The 24,945-nt window shown below is 53.8% G+C and overlaps 1 protein-coding gene across 7 annotated transcripts; it reads left to right on the top strand.

Moving 5' to 3' along the window:
• The first annotated feature begins 5,972 nt into the window (after window positions 1–5,972).
• On the top strand, window positions 5,973–15,718 carry C5H11orf24 (chromosome 5 C11orf24 homolog). 7 transcript variants are annotated; one of them, XM_044943790.1, is made up of 5 exons: window positions 5,976–6,131; window positions 8,247–8,407; window positions 9,551–9,732; window positions 13,471–13,644; window positions 14,312–15,718. In XM_044943790.1, the coding sequence occupies exons 4-5, from the start codon at window positions 13,569–13,571 to the stop codon at window positions 15,400–15,402; spliced, it is 1,167 nt and encodes a 388-aa protein (XP_044799725.1). In that variant the 5' UTR covers window positions 5,976–6,131; window positions 8,247–8,407; window positions 9,551–9,732; window positions 13,471–13,568; the 3' UTR covers window positions 15,403–15,718. The 7 variants fall into 7 exon arrangements, with proteins under 7 accessions (XP_006064024.2, XP_006064028.2, XP_044799725.1 ...); XM_044943789.1 differs by having other exon boundaries at window positions 9,535–9,732; XM_025286828.2 differs by having other exon boundaries at window positions 9,508–9,732.
• The last annotated feature ends 9,227 nt before the right edge of the window (window positions 15,719–24,945 follow it).

Here is a 24,945-nt window from a genome sequence, read left to right as displayed (position 1 = left end):
CCCTGCTCTGTCACAAAGTCCCTCCACCTTCGATTTTCCATTTCTTGGACTCTGAGCCCCGTTTCCTGATTCCCTGGAACATGAACACCCCTGGCTGCACCGCTACTCTTTTCGGTGAAGGGACGGCTGACTCCGCGGCTGCTGCTGAAAGCGATGCCGTGTGACAGACCCTCAGACTGGCTCAGTGTCTGCTGCTGCGGTCCCCAGGGTTGGTCACCAGACATTTCCCTGTCCTGATGCTCTCCACAGAGCCCTGGACAAGGTGGCCCTGCGGGACCAACCCAGGGGCCAAAGGCTGAAATGCTAGTGTTATCTGCAGATTTGATAAGCACACTCTTAATCCTCTTCCCCAGAACATGCAATTAAGCTAGCAATCATTCAGTTATTAGATGGAATGATCTACGCATGTTCATGAAGCCAGGATTTCTTAGCAATGTCATCGAAGTCTTTAACAATCTTACTGGGTTTTTTTGAGGGGGGGAGGCAAGTTCTGCTTGTTGTGTACACTACTAAAAGAAGCATATTAAAATCTCTCCCTATGTTGGGAATTTTTCTGTTTCTTCTCTGCCAGTTTTGCTCTACATATTTTGAGGTCTTGTAATTGCGGCTATTCCAATTTCAAATATTAGGAATTATACATCTTCCTGGTGTGTTGAATTTTGTATAACTAGGAAGTGTGTCTCTTTTTGTTTGTTTTGCTATGCTGCAAGGCATGCAGGGTCTTAGTTCCCTGCTCGACCAGGGATCCTGGGATGGAAGTCCGGCAGTGGAAGTGCAGAGTCTTAACCACTAAACAGCCAGCGAATTCCCAAGGAAGTGGGTCTCTTTATCCCCAGTAAAACTTTGCAAAAAAATCAATTTTATTGGATTTACATATGACCACATGCATTCATTTGTGTTTGTTTCCACTTACACACACACGCACGCACGCACACACATATGCACACACTCGTAACTATCGTCACAATCCTGTTTTCACTCTCACCTTTCTTTACAACCCCGTGTTTAGTGTTTTAGTGAAATTCATTGAGGCAGAATTTACATTCAGTGAAGTTCACAATTCCATGCGTTGGGACAAATGTATATAGTTGTGTAACCATCACCATAAGCAAGATATAGAATATTTCCATCAAGAAGTTCCCTCATGTTCTTATGCTGGGGCAGTCAGTTTCAGCAACTTTAGCTGGGCAACGTGCATTTTATCTGCTGACCCTGAACCAGTCCTTTTCCTCATCCCATGCCCTGGTAACCTCTGGTTTCTGTCTCTATGCTTCAGTTTTTTCATGAAAATGATGTGAATGGGCTCATACTGTAGCCTCTTACGTCTGGTTTCTTCCTCTTAGCACGGGCTTCTGAGACTCTTCCGCGCTGGCGCGTGCAGTAGCCCACAGTACAGACACACCACATCCGGTCTATCCATTCACCCACTGACTCTCTTGGGTGTTTCCAGCCTTTGGCAATTATGAATAAAGTTGCTATAGACTTTTTCATACAGGTCTTTGTGTGAACATAAGTTTTCATTTCCCTTGGGTGAATACCCAAAGCGAGTGGGATTGCTGGGTCATATAGTAAGTGTATATTTAACTTTATGAGAGACTGTCAAACTGTTTTCCAAAAGGCTCTACCATTTTGCATTCCCATCACCAATGTGTAAGAGTTCAAATTGCTCTGAATCTTTGCAGATACTTGGTAGTTTTGGAGGGACTGGGAAGGAGGACAAGGGGGTCCCCAGGGTGCTGGTACTGACTTTCTTATCTGAGTGGCTACACAGGGGGCTGTTAGTGAAAATTCATCAAGCTATAAATCTGTACATATTCTTTTCTGTACGTATAATAATCCTCAATAAAAAGATTTTGAACTATACAAGATAGCTTTGAATAATTTCGCTAAATTAATGATGTGTTGAAATTTAAAATGTGCTTTTTTAAAAATTGAAAAAGTCAGTGTAAATCTGTAGCAAACTGCGTTTGTAATCTCTAAAAAAGTTTTTCCAGCTATCCATAGTAAATATCTGAAGGGCAGATTAATATTTCTGAACACTGCAACTGACAGGTCAGCAGGATCAACCCACTAATGTGTATATAATTATATTCCTATCCTCATGAATCATCTCTTTTTATTCTAAAAATTCTCACAATTTCAATGTCCTCCATTTTGTGTTTGGAGTGTAAAAATGACTGTAACGTGCAGAGCGTGAGGGAAGTATTGGTCTTGTTTTCTTCCCTGGGAGCAACGGTTTGGCATTCACTAAGTCTGCATTCACGGCAACTTTATTGAGCATAACAACCACAAGTCATGAGAATCGACTGTAGGATAAACTGAGGCACAGAGTGGCTAAGCCTCTTGCCCGCCGTCACTCAGCTAAAAAGTAAAGCAGCCAGGATGTGAAGCCTGGCAGTGCTACTCCATGGCCCTAACATTTACGTGGGGGATCTCGCATGGCCTTACATTCAAATGACGTTATAAATCAACAGCTGAAAGGACCAAGCTGAGTTTGTTATTTGGCCATTTCTGCATAGAAAGAACCCGAGGGCATCTGTGCCCTGAGTCACAGCGTGAGGATTTAAGCTTATCCTTCCTTCTCTGTCTTTAATTCGTCCGCTGCCATCGGAATCAGCTTGCCTGGCCTGCTTTATTGCTCATAATACTCTGCACAAGCAGTAACATGGTTCCCAGAGCTGTGCTCAGTGGACTCAAGGTGCCAGGTGACCCCAATCCACTGAAAGTTACCAAATTCCCCTATGAGAGAATGAGTTTCCCTGTATTCTGGACCACCTCAACAAGGTATTTCCCCTGCTGTCTGAATCCATTTCCTTGCAACATTCTAGACTGGGGGTTTGCAAGCATATTCTGAAGGGCCAGGCAGTAGATATGTTAGGTTTGGGTAGGCCATACAGTGTCTGCGGCAACAACTCAACTCTGCCCTTGCGGTGCAAAAGCAACCAGATAATACATAACAAAGTGGTGTAATGATATTCCAATTAAAGTTTATTGCAAAAGCAAACACGAGGCTTCCCTAGTGGCTCAGTGCTAAAGAACCTGCCTGCCAATGCAGGATACCTGGGTTCAATTCCTGATCCGAGAAGATCCCACCTGCCTCAGAGCAACAGAGTGGCTAAGCCCATGCACTATAACTATTGAGCCTGTGCTCTAGAGTCCAAGAACCACAACCGCTGAGCCCACATGCAGCAACTACTGAAGCCCATGTGCCGTAAAGCCTGTGCTCCAAAGTAGAAGAGGCCATTGAGATGAGATGCCTGCACGCCGCAACTAGAGAGGAGTCCCTGCCTGCTGCAACCAGGGAGAAGTCCTCGCTGCAACAAAGACCCAGCACAGCTAAAAACAAACAAACAAATAAATAAAATTATAAAAGCAGACAGAGGGCCAGCAGACCCCGCTCTAGACCATGAGCTCCTTAAGAAGGAAGGTTGTGTCTTATCTTTGTAATTTCAGCCCTTGTGGTAAAAATTGTTCCAGTTTTGGCAAAGAGGAAATAAAACACAGGATCAAAGAAGCTGACTTTGAGGAAGGCAAGCACAGAACTATAACTGGTTGCTTGAGTGTATTTTCACTTGTGAATTGAACAGAGATGCTGCACTTTTCATGTTAGATCAGAACTAGTTGGGGATATTTGGAGAAGGCAATGGCACCCCACTCCAGTACTCTTGCCTAGAAAACCCCATGGATGGAGGAACCTGGAAGGCTGCAGTCCATGGGGTTGCTAGAGTCGGACACAACTGAGCAACTTCACTTTCACTTTTCACTTTCATGCATTGGAGAAGGAAATGGCAACCCACTCCAGTGTTCTTGCCTGGAGAATCCCAGGGACGGGGGAGCCTGTTGGGCTGCCGTCTATGGGGTCACACAGATTCAGACACAACTGAGGCGACTTAGCAGCAGCAGCAGCAGCAGCAGTTGGGAAAATTAAAGCAAACACAAATCAAAGGCACTTGTCTTCATGAATCCTCTCGTCTGGTCTACATCTCAGCAAACCTATGTCTTTCAGAGCAAGTTCTCCACAACCTGAAACCGTGGGGTACTGGGAGGTGCCACCACTAACTTGAGTTTCGGGTGCTCCCAGGGCTCACAGCCGGCTAGCTGACCTTGTCATCACATACCCCCAGTTTTCTGTGGCCCATTTAGTTTCTCAGCCCAGGGCCCTGCTGACTGAAAAAAACATACAATCTACAAGTTGAGAATTACGTTTTATTTGGCCGACAAAACTGAAGACTTAAGCCAAGGATACAGCATCTCAGAAAATTCTGAGATACTGCCCCGAAGAGGTAAGGGAGGAGCCAGGAGATATACAAGTTTCAGCAACAAAAACCAGGGAGTTGGAACATCCAAAGATTACTGTTAAAGAAAACCAGACATCTCAAGTCAATGATTTAGTGTTTTTCCATGTATTTGTGTACTGTGCTTAGTCGCTCAGTCATGTTCAACTCTTTGAGACCCTATGGACTGTAGCCCACCAGGCTCCTCTGTCCATGGGATTCTCCAGGCCAGAATACTGGAGTGGGTTGACATGCCCTCCTCCAGGGGATCTTCTCAACCCAGGGATCGAACACACGTCTCCTACATTGGCAAGTGGATTCTTTATCATTCAGGCACCAGGAAGCCCATACGCACAGGCATTCCTTTTTAAAATATTATTTTCCATTATGGTTTATCCCAGGAGATTGGATACAGTCCTGTTTATCTATTCTAAATGTAATAGTTTACATCTACCAAACCCAAACTCCTAGTCTACTCCCTCCCTCCCAAAGCCTATTTCTTTTTTCTTCCCCAAACTCTAAATTTTATTTTTTTTAATTGGAAGATAATTGCTTTACAACGTTGTGTTGGTTTCTGAGGCACAAGATCACACATCAGCCATGTGACAGTTACCCAGTCGTGTCTGACTCTTTGCAAGCCCATGGACTGTAGCCCACCAGGCTCCTCTGTCCATGGGATTTTCCAGGCAAGAGCACTGAAATGGGTTGCCATTTCCTACTTCAGGGGATATTCCTGACACAGAGACTGAAGCCAGGTCTCCTGCACTTCAGGCAGATTCTTTACTATCTGAGCCAGCAGGGAAGCCCAAGTATATACATACATCAGCCATAAGTATGTACATACATCCAACACCTCTTCCCTCATAGCTCAGACGGTGAATCATCTGCCTGCAATGCAGGAGACCCAGGTTCCATCCCCGGGTAAAGAAGATCCCCAGGAGGAGGGCACAGCAACTTAATTCCAGTATTCTTGCCTGGAGAATCCCATGGACAGAGGAGCCTAGCAGGCTACAGTCCGTGCGGTCGCAAGAGTCGGACATGACTTGGCGACTAAACCACTAAACCACCAATACCTCTTGAGCTTCTGTCTCACCCCTCAAAGCCTATTTCTAATGAAGGTCAAATCCCGTCAGCTTTACTCTGTACTTCATTCTGCCCCACTGTTATTCACGGCTCACAATTAAAGAACATTTTGTGAGCCTCAGTTTCAGCGTCTGTAAAACGGGTGCGAAGCGTGTCACAGGGTTACTGCAGAGTAAAATCACTGAACCAAGCTCAGGGCTTGGCGCGTGCAAGCGCTCAAGACTCACGGATGACCATCTCTATTACTTAGTCCCAGCGCTGGCCCCTGGGCCTGGATAAAGTCTGTGGGATGGGGGCGGGCACGTGGCATAGCCACGCCGCCGAGGTAGGTGTGAGATGACCCTCTCCGAGACCCTCCGCCGGACAGGGCGGTATTCTCGGCCAGGTGGCAAAGCACCAGGAACCACCACTTCCGGCAGAGACCGGTCCAAAATAGCCACTTCCGGCCGCGCTCGAGGTGTAACCTGAGCCGCTCCGCGGTGGGCGTGGCCCTGGTGCGGCCACGCCCCCACTTCCGGCTCGCCTTCGGCAGCGCCACTCATTTCGGGGATCGGGCTCCGGGGTCGTCCAAGGCTGCCCCGCCCACCCAGGCCCGCCCTCCAGTGACGTCACCTCCGGGGTGGGGAGGGGTGGGGCCGAGCTGGGGCGGCTGCCCTGAGCGGTCTTGGCATCGGGTCCCGCGGCTCTGCTGCCGGCCACGTCCCCACGCCGGACCGCGGGCGCTTTCCCCCCGCCCGAGGGCCGCCGGGCCGCCGCAAGGCCTGCCGCGCCCGGGTAAGCGGGCCTCCCTGCTGTCCCGGGGAGCTGTTGTCTCTGCTGCCTGTACCGGCTTGGGGGCGGAGAGGGGGAGGTGGGGTGCATGGAGGGCTCGAGGGGCGGAGGAGGGAGGCAGCGACAAGATGAATGGGGATACGGAGTGCACACTGGTGACGACTGGAGGTGAGGAAGGAGAGGAAGGATCGTAAGGAGGAGTCAGCTGGGGCAAGGAGCGGGGATGGGGAAGCCCAAGAGGCAGGAGGCAAAAGGGGGCCTTAAGAGGACCCCGAACCGGAGAAGAAGAGACGCGGTCGATCCAATTTGGGAGTGAAGGAGGGAAAGTTGGGACATACCTTGATGGGTGGGGAGCTTAAAAGGTCCTGCCCGGCCCAAGGCTGGGCCCCAGGAAGTGTTACCCTCAACGACAGAGTTGGCCCTTTCAGGTGATCCAGGCCTCCCCTAAGCCCTCTCTACCTGGAAGGGGCTTATGCATTTCCACTTAACCTGCCTGCCTCCTCCACGTGAGTCTGGATAGCCGCTTAGTCTCTGCCATTAGCTGTTAAGCTAGTATGAGGAGCCAGCATCCACATGGTTTGCCATAAGACATAAATACCTACTTAGAAATCTGCCTTTAATAATATTGTTTTTTTTTCCCCCTCCCTGGAGGAATCATCTCTAAAATTTCAATACAGATATTCAGCTTATAGGCCAGACTTGCCTGATGGACAAAGGAATGTGGAATTTACCCACGTGGCCAGCAAAAATTAGGCTCTTGATCAGCAATTAGCATCATACCCAAAACTCCATAAGCCTGGAAGGAAGCAGTATAATTAAGATGCTCTGCAGCACTCCAGGTTCCCATCTACCGCAGACACACATCCTTTGGAACCCAGGACAATGTCTAAAGACACAAACCCACACGCCTGTGTTCCTTGCGTTCTGATACCAAAGTTCAGCCAGGTGACGTGTCAGGACAGATGTCTGTGGTTTGCCTTGTGTTTGTTTCTGCAATCCCTATTCCTTGGTATGTGTCGTTTCTCCAGCTTGGAGTCACATTGCCGCTGCTGCTGATAAATAAGTTACTAGTGTGATGGACTGTGGCAGGTAACACTTGCGTTGGGCCTAGGAACCTGTGTAAGCCAGAAAAAGGAATTAAGCAATTTGGAGTCTGATTTTTAGGTAATGTGCATGCAGCACCCTGTATATCACAGTTTCAAAAAAGTTTAAAATCAAGCCAAGATTGAGAGCGCAGAAATCGGAAGTGGGAGATGTTGAGAGGCAGCACGAAGTCAAGGACCAGAGAAGGAGACGCCCAGGGCCATATCTGAGGGTGCCTTTCTCATGGAGCATTGTCTGGCTCCTGTCCCTTCCCTGCACAGCTCATGAGGAGCTGAGCCCTGAAAATGAGAACTCGCAGCACCAGCCTAACCTCCTGTCTTTCCTCCTGGTCTGCTCTCCTACTTAACACCATTTCCTTCCTGCTCCAAGGGTCTCTTTCTGAGACCTTGACCTGCCCAGTCTTTCTACACCAGATAATGAGAATAATTGGCCAGACTCTCCTTTAAGGCTCACTGAAGCATCACTGACCCAATGGACATGAGTTTGAGCAAACTCGGGGAGATGGTGAAAGACAGGGAAGCCTAGTGTGATGCAGTCCATGGGGTCACAAAGAGTCCGACACAACTGAGCTACTGAACAATATCAAAAACCTCTGCAGGGGAAACCAAATACTAAGTTTTGGTGATGGTTTCTCCATCATGCTTCCCTGGTGGCTTAGACGATAAAGTGTCTACCCACAATGCAGGAGACCTGGGTTCAATCCCCGGATTGGGAAGATTCCCCCAGAGAAGGAAATGGCAACCCACTCCAGTATTCTTGCCTAGAAAATCCCATGGATGGAGGTGCCTCGTGGGCTACAGGTCATGGGGGTCACAAAGAGTTGGACACGACTGAGCTACTTCACTTTCACTTTCCATCGTGAGTCAACTTCGATTAGCACAGGTCCCGACAGGGGAATCTTGACATTTAAAATACGGGATTGGAAGGTGGGGGCTGTACCATACCAGAGGGATGAAGTCATGGCACAAGGGCCTGCTCTTGACTCTACACAGTGGCCAATTCCTGTCTCTGTAGCAGTGATCACCAGCCACACTGGTTGGGGGAAGAGGCGGTGATGGGAGCCATCAGAGGTTTCCTGAGAGATCCATCGAGTTCCCTGAGATAGTTCAAGATATGCTCCATGAGCACACACACCTCGTGTATCTAATTGTGTGTGTGGTTGCACACATGCACAGGTATGATTGCACGTGTACACACGGGGCAGTGTGCATGCATGGGTTGCCTTGTCACATGGATATGAGTGCATGTGTAGCTGTGTGCATGAGTGTGACTGCCTGTGCATGTGTGTGTGTATGTTGCCAAAACCTTGACTCTGTGCACCAAGGCCAGACAGAGATACGGAGACAGAGTCATGGAGGAGAAGGAAAGAGTGGCTTTCTTACCTTGCCATGCAAAGGAGGGGCACAGTAGGCGAGGGCCTCAAGAACTGTGCCCCCTTCCCTGGTGAGTAGGAAGAGGTTACAGTCAGGGGATGTGATAAGGAACCAGGCAGTAACTTCTGCAAAGTTTCAAAAGGGTGAGGTTGCTGACAAGATTAGGGTGTGTGCAGGGTGGGCTCCCTCCTAATCTTGATGAATCATCTGTCAGGTCCATTAGTCTTGCCTTGGGTTTCATTGCTGTTCCTCCTGTGATTAGCAACTGGAAGGCGATGGCACCCCACTCCAGTACTCTTGCCTGGAAAACCCCATGGATGGAGGAGCCTGATAGGCTGCAGTCCATGAGATCATGAAGAATCTGACACGACTGAGCAACTTCACTTTCACTTTTCACTTTCATGCATTGGAGAAGGAAATGGCAACCCACTCCAGTGTTCTTGCCTGGAGAATCCCAGGGACGGCGGAGCCTGGTGGGCTGCCGTCTATGGGGTCGCACAGAGTCGGACATGACTGAAGCGACTTAGCAGCAATAGCAGGCCATTTGGAACTGAGAGAAGGTCATGGAGTCTGGAGTCTTGCCTATAAGAAATGGGGGGACAAAAAGATCTGTGTGCCCAGGAGCCTCACAGGGTCCTGGTTGGCACATGTGCATGTGGGTGTCTGATCATGAGCCAGCCAGTGGTGGTCCTCAGGCGTCACCACCTCCTGTGTCTGCCACTCTTGAAAGTGGTGAGTGTCTTGCATCTCTTCCTGAGTGTGTATCAGATATTCACCAAGGACGGAGTCATGCCTGCCAGTTCATATCTTTACAACTGTATCCTGGACTCCTCTGCAGTTTTGGTTAGCTCCTAGGAAAACACCTCCCATCTCACTGGATGCTACCCCCTGCTTTTCCTCAGGAGCACGTGCTCTTTTTCAAACCCTAGATGCATCTTTTACCAGAGTGGAGCATCTGCCTGGATCCCACCTGCGCCATAGAGCATGCCATGGCCTGGGAGTGCCCTGCAAAGCTGCCCTCGCCTCCCGCAAAGCCAGACCTCACCCTGCGAGCCCTCAGTGCCAAGCCCTCAGCTCTCCAAGGAAGATGGCCCAGCTTGGGAGCGCGCCCTGAACAGCTGCCTCTCGTGAGTGTCCAAGGCCCACGGGCAGGGCCACCTGCTCGGTGGCAGGACAGGGAGCCCAGAAACAGCCCTGTGGGGGCTTTGCAGGGTCAGAGTGGGCAAAAGAAAGTGCAAACGTCAGCGGGCCGAGCCATCCAGTGACTGGGACGCCTGGCCGGTAGTGCTGCACCGTCAGAGCCTCTGCCTTTGATGGCACTGGACAGGGCTCCCCAGCTGGGGGCATGGGAGCCATGTGGTCCTCTGGCCATCTTCTGTTTCTGGAAGGTTCCCTCTAGGCCTCGTATTGTGACACCACGAGACTGTGGGAGCCCCTTGGGGTGCTGCATCTCAGCAATGTGGGGGGCAAAGGGGGGCTCTCATAGCAGAAGGGGCCCTGGGAAGAGACAGCTTGGAGGCCATCCCTGGACCAAGAATGGGACAGTCCACGTCTGTTCCAGGGTGAGGAGCTGGACAGAAGGAGGAAATCCGTTCAGCCCCCTGAATCGGTTCCTCTTGCCTTAGCTAGAACGTCAGCTGAAGCTCAGTGAAGTCCCAGAGCCAGGGGTGGCCATGTCCCACCCGCTGCCTGTCTTTGTAAATAAAGTTTTATTGGGACACAGCCACACCCATCACCTGCCTAGGGTCCATGCCTGCTTTTGCAGACTTGAGTAGCCAAGATAGACTGCATGGCCCACAGAGTCTGAAATATTTGCAGTTGAGCTTCTCACAGGAAAAAGCTTGCTAACCCTGCTCTCGAGATTTGTAGTGAGGGGGCAGCAGAAGGCCCTAAGGCCCAGGGTGCATTCTGGAAGCCCTGGGATCCAGGGTTCAGATGGGAGCATGTGGGGCTCGGTGGTGGGGGTGTTGTCAATGCACTCGCTGGGTGTGACTGGCTGAAGAGAGAGCCGTTTCAATACATTTATTTATGGAGAGTCCAGCTGCGTCTGCTTCAGCCACGGACGGGTGGGGGTGGTGGTGCTGTGTGAACTCTTTGTGCGTGAAACCTCCCTGGTTCAGTCCTCACTCAGGACACTGGTCTGTTTCTTCTCCGCCCACCCCACCCCCACGTGTTTCTGTAGGAACAAAGGATGCCTTTCGCACTCGAGAGAGCAGATGCGACTCTGTAGTTGGTAGGGCCCAGGGACCTTTTGACACCTGTGAGACCCCAGGAACCCTGACGGGACGGTTTTGGCGGGAAAGCGCACCATGAGGCTAAACTGAAGTTAGTGACACTTGGTTAGAAGCCAGGGATGGGGGTGGGGGTGCGGAGCACAGCCTTCCAGCAGAGTTTGTGTTCTGAGGGGACTTTTCCAGTCCTGGGGCCACCCTGCAACATCCCCGCTGCTCACAGGAGGCAGAAAACCACCCCGAGGGGCCCCTTTAAGCTGCACGGGGGCGGGCGGGAAACTGCAGGTCTTTCACGCATCTGGTGGAAGTGGGTTCATCCAGGAGGGGCCGAGGGTCAGACATGGAAGGTGCCTCACCATGCTGACAGCTTAGTGACCAGAGAAGTATTCATGCGTCGCCTGTTACCTGAACGTTGCTGTTCAGTCGCTCAGCCGTCTCCACCTCTTTGTGACCCTGTGGACTGCAGCACGCCAGGCTTCCCTGTCCTTCACCATCTGCTGGAGGTTGCTTAAAACTCATACCAATTGAGTCGATGATGCCATCCAACCATCTCATCTTCTGTCATCCCCTTCTCCTGCCCTCCATCTTTCTCAGCCTCAGGGTCTTTTCCAATGATTTGGCTCTTTGCATCAAGTGGCCAAAGTGTTGGGGCTTCAGTTTCAGCATCAGTCCTTCCAATGAATATTCAGGGATACATTTCAGTATTCACTTCCCTGACAAATCACCAGCCACAGGCATTAGTTCCTGCCAAAATCCCTGGTCAGTAAGCTTTGGAATTATCCTGGGAGAGTAGGGGTTTAAGCAGCTGAGGCAGGGTGGGCTTTGTGGGTTACAGAAATCTCTCTGGCAGCTGTGGAATGGCAGATGGCACAGGGCCAGGATGGGGACGCTTGAAGGTGACTCTTGGGGCTGCTGGGAGGCCAGGGAGCCAGCCCGGCCGCTGGTCCGTGGAGAGCAGCACTTAGCATCATGCCGGGCGAGGAGTCGGTCAGCACGTTTCCTTCAGGGCAACTTGAAGGCTCCCTTCCAAAGATTTCTATGGAACTCCAGAGCTTCGCACTGATGGCCTAGGGTGCCTGCGGGCAGGACTGCTTGTGGGGGCCGCCCTCAGGGGCCCCAGTCCCCTCACTTGCCCCCAGACTCCAGCAGCCTGTACTCCGCCTGTGCTGAGCCTTCGTGGAGTGCCGGGTTGCGGGACTAACCCAAGGTGCACATGGCTGGGCCCCTGTCCAAGGAGGGCCCAGGCCTCATAGGCGACCACGTGGGACTCCGGCGGTTGGGTGGGGCTGAGGACAGGCTCAGGGCCCACCCAGGACCAGCAGGGCATGAAGTGACGGGCCCCTCAAGGCTACCAGGCCCCTTGGTTGCCCTGCAGCGAGGGACGGGAGAGTGCTGGCACATGGGGAGACTGGTGTGAGCGTGGGGAGTCCCCCGTGCACCCAGGAAGCCTGTCTTGGCTGTGCCCAGCCCTCGTTCTGCTGACGCTCAGCCGCGGTGGGGACTCTGAGTCTCTGCAGCTGCATCGTCAGCCTCGGAGACGGGGGCTTCTGCGAGCGGGCCCGCTCAGCCTGCCCTCGGTCCCTCACCGTGGAACCCCTGGACCAAGTCTCTCGGCCTCCTTGGGCCTCATCCCCTCCCGCCTGCATTGCCCTCCCCCCTCCCAGATGCCCATCGCCTGGAACCCCTGTGTGTGCTTGTCACACCCGCCTCGGTCGGACCCGCAGGGGCTCCCATCCCCGCACCCCCAAACCCAAACCGTGCCCGCCCCTCTCTAGTTTAGCCCCCGGTCTCACCGCGCCGTCCCCTGGTCCCTGCTGTCATTACCGGCCACTACCCCCTACTCACCCCCCCACCCCTTTTCCGACAGGTGGATCCCATCCGTCTTTCAGAATATGGCCCAGCTGGCACCCCACTCCAGCCCCCACCAGCTGAATTCCATGCCCCCTCTGGGGCCCGCAGCACCCAGTCCCCTACCACCCACCTCTGGGGCCTCTGCACGGAGGGCCAGCCTCCTCCTCCCCCTTCGTGGCCAGCCCAGGCGCCATCCCCTCGCCACTTCCCGACCCTGAGTCACGCTCCGCTCTGCACTGGCAGCAGCTTGCGGTGACCACTCTTCTGTGCCTCCCTCTGGAGGAGCGAGTCATGTGGCTCTCGTCTTTCTGTCCTGAGTCCGCTGCCTGGCACGTTAGCGGGCACTCGCTCGGGGTGCGCTGGATGGATGGATGGGTGGCCGGATGACGGATGGGTGAAGGCTGGCTGCTTGTGGCATGTCCCCATGCGGTCAGCCATCACAGGTCCTGCAGGCCGCAGGAGATGTTCAGGAGGAGGACTTGGGTGATCTCAGTAACTGGAAGTCTTTATACCTTCTCTCTGCTGCTCTTTCATATTCTGAACTCTGGGGTGGGATGGTGGGACTCGTGAAAGTGGGTCAAGAAGTGCTCTAAGCCCATGAAAGCAAGCACCGCGCTGATCCCCGGACACGTGGCTGAGAACTGGCATGCCCTTCCCGCATGCCAGGCCCCAGGGAATATCTGGCTGGGTTTGCACCCTGCGGCCCGCCGGAGCCCTCCCTCGCCCATGACGGGAGCCCTTGCCCCCGCATTCCTGACCAGACGCCTGCTGTCTTGACCGTAGGTCCCTTGGCCAAGCAACAGGGAGCCCTTAGCAGCCTGAGGCGTGGCCAGCTGGGAGCCTCGGGGACCACCCAGCCTCGCTCCCGGCCCACCTGCAAGATGTGGACAGCCCTCGTGCTCGTTTGGGTTTCCTCCTGGTCCTTATCCGAAAGCCTGCACACATCCAAGCATCCACGTAAGTGAGAAAGCCGTGCGTCTGCTGGACGGGCCTGCCGGGGCCCTGGGGGCTGGGCTGGGAAGGCTCGTCCAGCTGACGTGGGACTCGGCCTCTGAGCCCTGCAAGGGTTACTCACTGGGTCCTGCAAAATTTCAATTGTTCCGTAAACCCATTGTTTACTGGGGAGTTGGTCGACCCAAACATCACGTTTAGTTGCGCTTCTCCTCTGCACCAGGCACCGTTCATCCCCAGAACTCTGTAAGTCCTTCCATAAAGCCGAGAGTTGTGGCACGGTGTGAATACCAGAACAAGGATTTAGCTGCTTTGAAAACCTGGGCGTGTGTTGGATAGGTTTTTTTTTTTAATAGTGAATCACACCTGTGATGTGAGACTTCGATATTTTGGAAATTGGATCAAAGGGTGAAGCTCTGAAGTCTTCCCGTGCATTTGGGGTTCAGAGAGGAAAGGAATTTTTTAACCACAGCACCGAGCACCCGGGCTGCAGGCCAGAGGTGCGCGGTAAGATAAGAGGGAAACCTGGCCCCATGTCACCATCGTCCTCCCCGGCCAGACCCACGGCCCAGAAACACAGACCGGCTCTGAATAATCCACCTGAGTAATCCACTTCTCTAATGAGAAGATGATCATTTGTCTTTCTCCTCTTCTGACTTTTAACGGTATGCAGTCCTCAACCAAACGTGGGACCATTTGGAGAAAAACTCATCCGTGGAAACAGCGACCGAAGTCTTGAACATGACAGCTGAGAGAATGACCCCGGCGACACCGCCTCCTGTCACGCTGACCAGAGGGACTTGGGGAGGCGACCACACCTCTCCTGCAGTCACAGCAGGGGCAACACACAGGACAGACGTGGGCACTTCTGCGACGGCTGGAGGGACCCGGGCCGGAGCCGCCTCCAGGCCGCCCGTGCCGCCCGCCCCAGTATCTGCCTGGAGGACCCCATCCGTACCTGGCACGTGGTCGCCCGGCAACGGCACGTCATCTAGGCCAGCGACGGCCATGCTGCCCACCACACGCACACCGGCCACAAGTGCCCAGCCCGCTGCCACGACCCCCACAAATGTCAGCAGCCCCGCAGGCTCACACGGTCCTCCCGGGCCCACCGCCAGCCTGACACCCTCGAGTCCCCAAGTACTCAGTGAGTCCACGCAGGGCCCCACCATCCAGGCGCCAACGCCGACGTCCCGGACTGTGGATGACACAGCACAGAGGCCCACACCCACCCTCTTAAACACAACCCCGGAGCCCACCTCCGCCTCTGTGGCTTCCATGTCCACGACCATGGGCACTACAACCAAGGCCCCCAAGCCGACCGTCAGCACAGCGGCAACCTCCACACCTCACACCAGCCCAGCCCCTGCGGTGGAGGCCACGACCCCCACGACACGGCCCAGCCCTGCCACATCCACGCCGGGGGCCGCAGGGCCAGGCATGACTCAGACGCCGGAGCAGGCCGAGCCTGCGGCCACGCCTGGTACTACTTCCCCAGGGCCAACCCCTGGGGACTCTAAGGTGCCACCCACAGACTCGTGCCAGCCGAGTACCCAGGGCCGGTACCTGGTGGTCTCCAGCGAGCCCCTGGCCCTGTCCTCAGTGAACAGAAGTTTCCTCCTGGCGGTGCTCTTGCTGGGGGTCACCCTCTTCATCACCGTCCTGATCCTGTTCGCCCTGCAGGCCTACGAGAGCTACAGGAAGAAGGACTACACGCAGGTGGACTATCTCATCAACGGCATGTACGCCGACTCCGAGATGTGACCTGCGGGCCGGGTGGGCACCACACTTAGCCGGGCCTGGGCCAGGCCCCTTGTGCCCTCCTTCCGGGTTGCCTCTGAGGCCAAACCAAGTGCTTCCAGATTCTTTTGGTGCAATTTAGGAGACATGCCAGATGCTTAAACACATTTAATTGCTGTCAAGATTAATTCCATGATCACTAAAGAGCGGCTGCTTTTTTCATATTTATTTTTGTAACGATCATGTTGACACAGGGCCAGTGGTTCTGCCTCGGGATGGGGTGGGTGGGCCCCCGGGGTGGGTCCTGACCTGAATTAAAGCAATGACCCCTTTCCACTCAGACCGCGTCCCTCTGTTTGTGTGGGCTGCGTCCTGACCCCCACCCCTGCTCCCGTCGTGCCCCGGGGAGCCTGTTCAAGATTGTGCGATGGGATGCGATGTTGTCGATGTTGAAAGTACCGCAAGGCCCTGGACATGGGCCGCACCTGCTGCTCTCCCGGGCTTCGCTCTTAGGCCTGACCCTGTCCGAGCCTGGGCAGGACGAGCCTTTACCTCTGAGGGTCCCTGGCACCACATGGACGTGAGCGCGTTCCTCGAATCCTCCTTTCTCGGGACCGTGACGTGGTGGACGCATGGAGCCTGCTTTGGATACGAGACCCGAGTAACAAAACGTACACCACGTGTGAGCTACACCGTGTAACCAGGTGGGCAGGATCTGCCCAGACCCGGCTCCCAGGGACCCCGCACAGCTCACCGTGTGCTCTGGCCGCGTGGGAGCCTGGTCAGGTGGTGCCGTGGGCTGTCGTTTACCAGCACTGCACCCCAGGTCACCCCGGAACCCAGGGGAGCCCCAGGCCCGAGCGAGCCCGAGGCCAGGCCCCACGTTCCCAGCAGCCGTCAAAGCCCACACTGCATTCTTTTCACGGGCCACACACTGTCTTGGTGCTCAGCGCACGTGACTCAGCGCCCACCCACACCCCAGGACACCAGCACTCTGAGCCCCATTTTAAAGGCGGGACCACCGAGACACAGAGGAGGCCTCACTCATCCGCAGAGGGCCAGAGTCAGAGTTCCACCAGTTCCAGAGGCCGGCTCTTTGCTTAACAGCTTTGTTTTATACGCTGTCCAGACCGCACTTGGCTTTCGGGCCTCACTGCCTACCTGCCCGAGGCAGCGAGAGCTGGCCTGCAGCACGTGAGACCGGCTTCCAAGCCAGGTCTCTGAGCTGTGTGACTTGTAGCACGGGGCACTGGTGGGGACTCAGGGTGAAATGGGAAGACAGTCACGTCTGTCTGGCCCCAGGGCCATGCTGCTTGGCAAGATTCCAGGAGCAGAATCTTTGCTTCTCAACTACTCTGAGCCCTCAGGAGGAGACTACCTGGAGACGCCTGGTTCCCCATCACAGGGGTCTCCTGAGCCAGACCTGCATGTCTGGATCCTCCTATTTAAAGTTCTGCCTCCAAAAAGAATTTCAAATGGTACATAATAAGAGACAATGACAGGGGCTTCTCTGTTAGCTTAGTGGGCCAAGAATCCACCTGCCAAGGCAGGAGACATGTGTTCCATCTATGGGTTGAGAAGATCCCCTGGAGGAGGAAATGGCCACCCACTCCAGCATTCTTGTCTGGAGAATCCCACAGACGGAGGAGCCTGGCAGGGTACAGTCCATGGGGTCGCAAAGAGTCAGACACGACTGAGTGACTGAACACACACACAAAACACGAAGGCAGTGAAACCATCTGAAATAATGTAAGAGCCATGAGTGGAGAGTATACAGAGCAGGGAGGGGGGATCCGAACAGTCCTCCCCTGTCTTCCAGCTCCATCTGTGGGTTTCCCAGACCCTGTCTCACTGGTTGGTCCAGCAGCCCCCTTTCCTTCCCCAACAGCCAAGATGTGCCTCCAACAGCTGGACTCCCACCACCCTTTGCCGTGCATGCATGCTCAGCCGTGTCCAACTCTTTGCAACCCCGTGGGCTGTAGCCCTCCAGGCTGCTCTGTCCATTGGATTCTCCAGCAAGAATACTGGAGTGGGTTGCCAGTTCCTATTTCAGGGGAACTTCCCAACCCAGGGATCGATCCTGCAACCCACTGGCCTACACGCCTCTGTTTCTCCCTGCCCCAGCAGACCCATCGTACGCTTGAGCCCGTCTGCTCTTTGATCCCAGGTGCTGGCGCTCCAACTGTGGCTGAGAAGGTGTCAGCCTTACTGACCGGAGCTCCAGGCCAGCCTGCAGCTCCATCCTCAGGTCTGAGAAGTCACCTCTGCACATCAGGGTGGACAATTGGGGGATTTAGGGAATGACCTTTCTCTGCCAGCATCACCCCAGCAACATGCCGGTACTGGCCCGACAAGGGCAGGCTCCACACCCTGTCTGGTTGTCACTCAACGGACACAGCCCAAAGCCCCATGTGAACCACACTGGGTGCTGTGTTCACCTTTGCAGGGATGTAGGACAAGGGGCAACCCGCAGGGCTGGCTTTCATCCTTAGCTTGTGACCAGGGCCTCTGCCTCCAAGGAATGGGGGCGTGCAGGGTCACAGGGCTCTCCAGTCCCCCTGCCCCAGCCAAGACTCCAAGTCTTTTACCCCTAAGAATCCACTGTGCTCTCTACTCCTCCCTCCTAGGGTCCCGTTCCCATCATCTTGGCTCCTGTTTTTTGTTGTTGTTAGGTTGCTGAGTCCTGTCTGACTCTTTGCAACCCCATGGACTGCAGCACGCCAGCTTTCCCTGGCCTTTGCTGTCTCCCGGAGTTTGCTCAGATTCACATCCACTGAGTCTGGGGCTCCTGCTGGCGGACTGCAAATCCTTAATATGCAAGGCCAAGCTCAGCAGTGGCCCCCAGGAAAGTGAGTGGCCCCCAGGGTCCTTCCTAAAGCCAACAGCATCGCCACTTACCTGAGCTGGATGCCTGGGCTTCACCCTCGAGTCCAGCTGGCCATCCGAGCTTTCCAGTGAGCGGGCCTCTCCCGGCCTGAGTCCTACCTCCTGCCCTACCTGGGGGCCCACCGCCACCTGCCCGCTCCTCCCCAGCTGTCCTCCACCCCGCAGCCAGGGCACCCTCAAAATACAAACCTGATCACAGCTGTCCCTGCCAAGTCTTTCCTGGGATGAAGACCAAACTGCTAGGCCGGGCCTTCCAGGCCAGAGCAAACCTTCCAGGGGGTCCTGGCCCCCAGCAGAGCCTGAGGGGAGGGGCGAGTCTCAGGAAGGCTCACAGGAGAGGGAGAGCACACGGGCCTTCCGCTCTAGGGGCTGCGCGTCTGAGCCCAGACTGTCCCCTGCCCGGAGGCCACCTGCCTGCAGGAGGCCAGGCGGAAAGTCCCTTCAGACCTATTCAGTGCCCGCTGTTTGCCAGCCAACTGGGGGTTCAGGCGTGCAGCGGCCACACACTGACCCCCCAGCCTGAGATCCGAAGGGTGATCATGAGAAGGAAAGAGGAGACACATGGGGTGCCCGACCCGCCGGGGATGCTGGGGCGGGGGGCTGCCTCGCAGAGGGGCTCGGAGCCTCTTCCCCGGCTCTTTGCTCCAGTGGCAGGGGCCGTGGCTGCTTCGGGGAGGAGCAGGCTCCTGTTTCCATGGATGAGGTGCCAGAAGGTCAAGGTGAGATGTGTCAAATTCGGGGCTTCACCCCCGAAAGCGATTTCTTCTCGTCACAGTGCGGAAAGTGAGGCACATGAAGGCCGAGTGGCTCGCCCAAGGCCGCTGCTCACCCTCCAAGCAGTGGAGGGACAGGGTTCACTCTGGGTTGGTCTGTCCGTCTGCGAATACTGGCCACCACGCGGCGGCTGTCGCGTTCCTCTTGGCGGAGCCCGGAGTCCGCAAACCGGCGAAGTCCCTGGGCTCCCCCTGGTGGCCAAGCCGTCCTCCTTCACCCTGGGTGCTGGCCCTGGCCGGAGGCACTGGGTCCCATTCCGCCAGACTGCACCCACCTCCCTCCCAGCCTCGCTGGGGGTGGGGGAATCCCTCCAGCCTGGCACTGGGGACGCCTTCCCGGTCACCCCACACTGAAAGGACTCGCCCACTCACTGCTAGACCGGATCTCCCTTGTGGTAGACGCAATGCTCTTGGTGAAATTGCATCATTTGTGCCTGTAACTGTCTCCCTGCGGGACGATGCCAGGCCAGGGTTCAGGAACACGCAGTAAACTCACACTCGGGCCCCGGGGCTTCTGTCCCATAGCCCCACCAGCTGGGTTACTTGGGGCAGACAATTCACACTCAGACACTTTATTCCTGCAACTCTACTTTAAAAGGGAGGCCGAGGTTTATCCAGCGGGTACTGACAATAGCTGGTATTTTTTGAGCACTCACTATGTCTCAGGCTGGCATGGCTTCCAGCTTTCATCTCACTGAATCATCTCAGATCCCGGTGGCCTGCTCCCCCACCCACAACATCCTCCACACAGAAGCCTGATCACCATGTGCTCCTGCCTAGACCCCGCCACTGACTTCTCACTGCCATTAGGACAAAAATCCAAACAAGGGAACTGAGAACACAGGTGGCCAGCGGGAGGTATTCATGAAAAGCGAGGGAAATGGGGGACCCAGGCAGAGAGACCGTGAACGCAGAGCCCCAGGACAGGGAACAGACTGGCCAGCCGGAGGAGGGAGGGGACAGACAGGTCAGGGTCAAGGCCAGGGTGAGGAGGTAGGGTCCCAGGAGGGTTTTCAGCTGAGGAATAACGTCATCCAACTTGGGGGATGTCCAAAATCCCAAAAGTTACTTTGTTGGGAATTCCCTAGTGACCCAGGGGTTAGGACTTGGCACTTTTACTGACACAGCCCTGGTTCAGTCCTTGGTGGGGAACTTAATTCCCACAAACCAGCACAGTGTAGGTTGAAAAAAAAATTACTTTGTTGAGCGTAGTGCTTCTTACAGATGAGGTGCCGTGCTGTCGGGCGCAGGAGGGGAGTGTGGTGGTGTGTCGGCGGGGCCACATCATCATGGTGCTGAACATAGACGATGGTTGGTGGGCTTGTCACTGGTCATCCAACTTGTCTGTGTCTGTATGTCTGGCAGTTTCCGTGATAAAAAGTTAGAAGAAGGAGGGGGATAGAGTTCGATTTAACTCTAAGTGAAAGATCCTTCTGGGTGCACCCCATGGTGGGGGAGGGTGGCTTGGCGGCTGGAAAGGTTGCTCCTCTGCCCCCCGGGGGAGATGGACCAGGGTGTGCTCACAGACGGAGAGACGCCCGTGAACTTGGCACATGTTTTGGAAGCTGAGTCAGCGGGACTGCCACTGTCTCTTTACACACGTCCCACACGCACAAAGCAGAAGCCGGGTTGACCCCGGTGTCTTTGGCTCGATGACCTGGGATGCTGGCCGTGTCGTTTCCAGAGCTTTATACGTTAGTTTGTTTCATTCTGACTCCTGATTATCCTCCCCTGCCCCATCACAGAGGGGATACTGAGGCCCCGGGGGATTGGTGAACCTTCCCCATGTCACAGGACGGGGGCAACAGAGCCCGATTCACACCCAAGGATGCCACCCTGGTTTCCACACACACTTACCAGAGACACCCCCCTAGCTCCTCGTGGGAGGACTTGGGGGGTGGGATGGGCACCCCACCAAGAGTTCTGTGGATAGGCTGAGGCTGAGAGGTCTGTCGGGTGTCAGGAGGACGGGGGTACGAGTCTGAAGTTCAGGAAGGTCCCAACAGGAGAGAGAACTCAGGAGCCTTCAGAGCAGAGACAGTCCGGGGTTAGGGTCATAGTTAGGGTTAGGGTCGGGGCGGGAGGGGAGGAGGAGACCAACCTGGCCACGGGGAGGAGAAAGCGCATCTTCCTCCACCAAGAGGGTGCCAGAAAGAGGCCATGGACAGCCCTGTCGGCCAGGCAAGGAAGGGGTGAAGGGGTGAAGGGGTGAAGGTCCTGGGTGGCTGCTCCTCCCAGGATGTCCCCACTGGCCTCGTGAGGGGGGCAGAGGAAGGCAGGCAGGTGAGCAAGGTGGGCAGAGACGATGGCCGCCTTCTCAGGAGGTTTGCTGGGGAGCAGGTTGGGCCAGGCAGTGGGCGCAGGTGGGTAGGGGACCAGGGGGGATCCTTTTTATGCTAGCCATCTAGAGCGTATTCATTTGTTGATGAGAATCCCCGTGTGAGAGCCGATGATGAAAGGGTAAACGGGGGAAAATGGAGGAGCTGAGTCCTTAAAAGGGAGACCGAGAAGGGGTTCAACACCCAGAACAGGCTTTCCCGCCTCCCACCCCCATAGGAGTTCATCTTACGCCCATTTCCAGGTGGGGGGGCCGACTCATTGGAAAAGACCCTGGTGCTGGGAAAGATGAGGGCCAGAAGAGAAGGGGATGACAGAGGATGAGATGGTTGGATGGCATCTCTGAATCAATGGACGTGAGTTTGAGCAAACTTCAGGAGATGGTGAAGGACAGGGAAGCCTGGCGTGCTGCAGTCCATGGGGTCGCAGATAGTCAGACACGACTTAGCGACTGAACAACAGTGGCTTTGTTGTTCTCGTATCCTTGCATTTCACCCTGGAGGACTCCTTTCAGCATTTCTTGTCGGGAAGGTCTGCTGGGAGTAAATTCCCTCAGCTTTTGTTGATCTGCATGCTTCAGTCGTGTTTGACTCTGTGACCCTATGGACCATAGCCAGCAAGGCTCCTCTGTCCATGGGATTCTCCAGGTGAAAATACTGGAGTGGGTTGCCATTTCCTTCAACAGGGGATCTTCCTGACCCAGGGATCGAACCTGCTTCTCTTACATCATCGGCACTGGCTGATGGGTTCTTTACCACTAGCGCCACCGGGGAAATATCTTAATTTCTCCTTCATTCTTGAAGGACAGTTTTGCTGATATAGAATCCTTGGTTCAGAACTATATATATATTATTGCACTACCTTCTGGCCTCCATGGTTATTGAGGATAAATCAGGTGTTAATCTCATTGAGGACCCTGGTATGTGATGAGCTGCTTTGACCTTGCTGCTTTCAAAAATCTGGTCTTGTCCTTGGCTTTTGACATTTTCACTATAATATGCCGTGGTGTGGATCTCTTTGAATTTATCCTACTGGGGGTTTGTTGAGCTTCTTGGATATGCATATTCATGCTTTCTTCAGACTTGAGATATTTTTCAGCCATTTTATTTTCAAATACTTTCCTGCCTCTTTCTCTCTCTCTTATCCTTCTCAGACTCCTATAATGCATATGTTAGTATGTTTGATGGTGTCCTTTAGATCTCTTAAGTTCTGCTCATTTTTACTCATTCTTTTTTCTTTCTGCCCCTCAGACTTGGAGAAGGCGATGGCAACCCACTCCACTACTCTTGCCTGGAAAAGCCCATGGACGGGGGAGCCTGGTAGGCTGCAGTCCATGGGGTCGCTAGGAGTCAGACATGACTGAGCGACTTCACTTTGACTTTTCACTTTCATGCATTGGAGAAGGCAACGGCAGCCCACTCCAGTGTTCTTGCCTGGAGAATCCCAGGGACGGGGGAGCCTGCTGGGCTGCCGTCTATGGGGTCGCACAGAGTCGGACACGACTGAGGCAACTTGGCAGCAGCAGCAGCCCCTCAGACTGGATAATTTCAATTGTCTCATTGATCCTTTTTTTTGCCTGCTCAAGTCAGCTATGGCACCAACTCTCCTTCAAGGATGAAGGGGAAATTAAGGTATTTCCCAGGTGGCACTAGTGGTAAAGAACCTGCCTGCCAGTGCAGACAATGTAAGGGAAGCAGGTTCAGTCTCTGGGTCAGGAAGATCTCCTGGAGAAGGAAATGGCAACCCACTCCAGTAGTCTCGCTAGGAGAATCCCAATGGCAGGGGAACCTTGCTGGCTATGGTCCATAGGGTCACAGAGCCAAACACAACGGAAGCATGCAGATAAACAAAAGCTGAGTGGTTCTATAGAACCACGCTAGTGAATCTTTTAATTATTATACTTTTCAGCTTCAGAATTTCTGTTTAGTTCTCCTTATTTATATCTTCCATCTCTTTATTGATGGTATCCTTTTCTTCAAAGATCATTTTCCTGATTTCCTTTGGTTCTTTCTCCATGGTTCCCTTTAGTTCATTGAGCATATTTGGGACAATTGACTTAATGTTCTTGGCTGTCAGTTCCAATGTATGGGCTTCCTAAGGGTTGTACTGAGTCAAATTTTTTTTTTCAAAGTGAATGGGCCATACTTTGCTGTTTACATACTTTGTTGTTTATTTTTATGTTCTGTAGTTTTAGATGAGAACTAGACATTAGGAATATTTTATCGTAGTAACTCTATACATCTGATTCTCCTGCATGCATGTGTGTGCTAAGTCACTTCAGCCATGTCTGACTCTTTGCAACCTTATGGACTGTAGCCCACAAGGCTCCTCTGTCCATGGGATTTCCCAGGTAAGAACACTAAAGTGGACCTTCATGCCCTCCTCCAGGTGATCTTCCCGACCCAGGGATTGAACCCACATCTCTCACATCTCCTGCATTGGCAGGTGGGTTCTTTACCACAAGCGCCACCTGGGAAGCCCTCTGATTCTTCTGCTCCTCGGGAATTGCTGCGTTTTGTTTGGCGAGGCTGGAACAATCCATTTGTGACTTTTCCAACTATTATTGCAAAGTTTATGTCCCTCATGCATGGTCATGGAAGCTTCTGTTCTATTAAATTGGTGGTCAGCAAGTGACCTGACAAAGCTTTCCTTAAATATTTGGCTTCCTCTAAAATAAATAAAGGTTCCGTCTCTTTGAATCTCTCCATAGATCCTGCCAGGGGAAGCTGCTGCAGCTGAGAGGGTTGAAACCAAGGCAGATATCTGCATTGGCCCCTCAAAGCACTGGCAGACCAACTGAAATGCACAACCTCACATTTTTGGAGAACAAGAACCCTACTGTCCACTCTGCCACCAACCAGCCACTCCAGAAACATGAGCCACTGCCCCCAGAGCTGGGCCAGGACCAAAGAACAGGAAGTGGTAGCTGGTTAGCACACACGTTTCTCTCACCAAAGAAGAGCAGTTTCTCTCTCTGTTAAACATTCCTCTGAATTGATCCACTGATTAATCAGTTTGATGAGTGTCCAATCAAGTTCCAGAATTCTAAAATGGTTGGTTCAAGTCACTATTTCCTTCTCCATGGGAAAGATTGAAGGTGGGAGGAGAAGGGGACGACAGAGAATGAGATGGTTGGATGGCATCACCGACGTGATGGACATGAGTTTGAGTGGGCTCCAGGAGTTGGTGGTGATGGACAGGGAAGCCTGGCGTGCTGCAGTCCATGGGATTGCAAAGAGTCGGGCACAACTGAGCAACTGAACTGAACTGAACTGATCTATGCTTCAGTGGAGGGTCAACTCACAGAGCTTCCTCCTCTGCGATTTTGTGTGGCATCACAACTGTGCAAAACACAATCACATACACATAATCACTTACATCCCGTCACCTTTGCTGCATCCTACTGGTTAGAAGAAGCAGGTCCTGGGTCCTGCCCATCCTCAAGGGGAGGGAAATACACAAGGTTATGAAAGCCAGGGCGGCTGAGAACATGGGGCAAATAGATGGAGGAAAAATGGAAACAGTGACAGACTTTATCTTCTTGGGCTCCCAAATCACAGTGGATGGTAAC

The sequence above is a fragment of the Bubalus bubalis genome, chromosome 5 (assembly GCF_019923935.1).
Source record: "Bubalus bubalis isolate 160015118507 breed Murrah chromosome 5, NDDB_SH_1, whole genome shotgun sequence".
Lineage (NCBI taxonomy): Eukaryota > Metazoa > Chordata > Mammalia > Artiodactyla > Bovidae > Bubalus > Bubalus bubalis.
This window is presented reverse-complemented; position numbering and strand designations above follow the sequence as displayed.

What these genes read in the sequence shown, in the direction of transcription:
- C5H11orf24 (XM_006063962.3), top strand. Translation starts at nt 13,569, where the DNA reads ATGTGGACAGCCCTCGTGCTCGTTTGGGTTTCCTCCTGGTCCTTATCC. An exon ending in GCACACATCCAAGCATCCAC is followed by an intron (nt 13,645 to 14,311) that starts GTAAGTGAGAAA and finishes AACGGTATGCAG; the next exon opens with TCCTCAACCAAACGTGGGAC.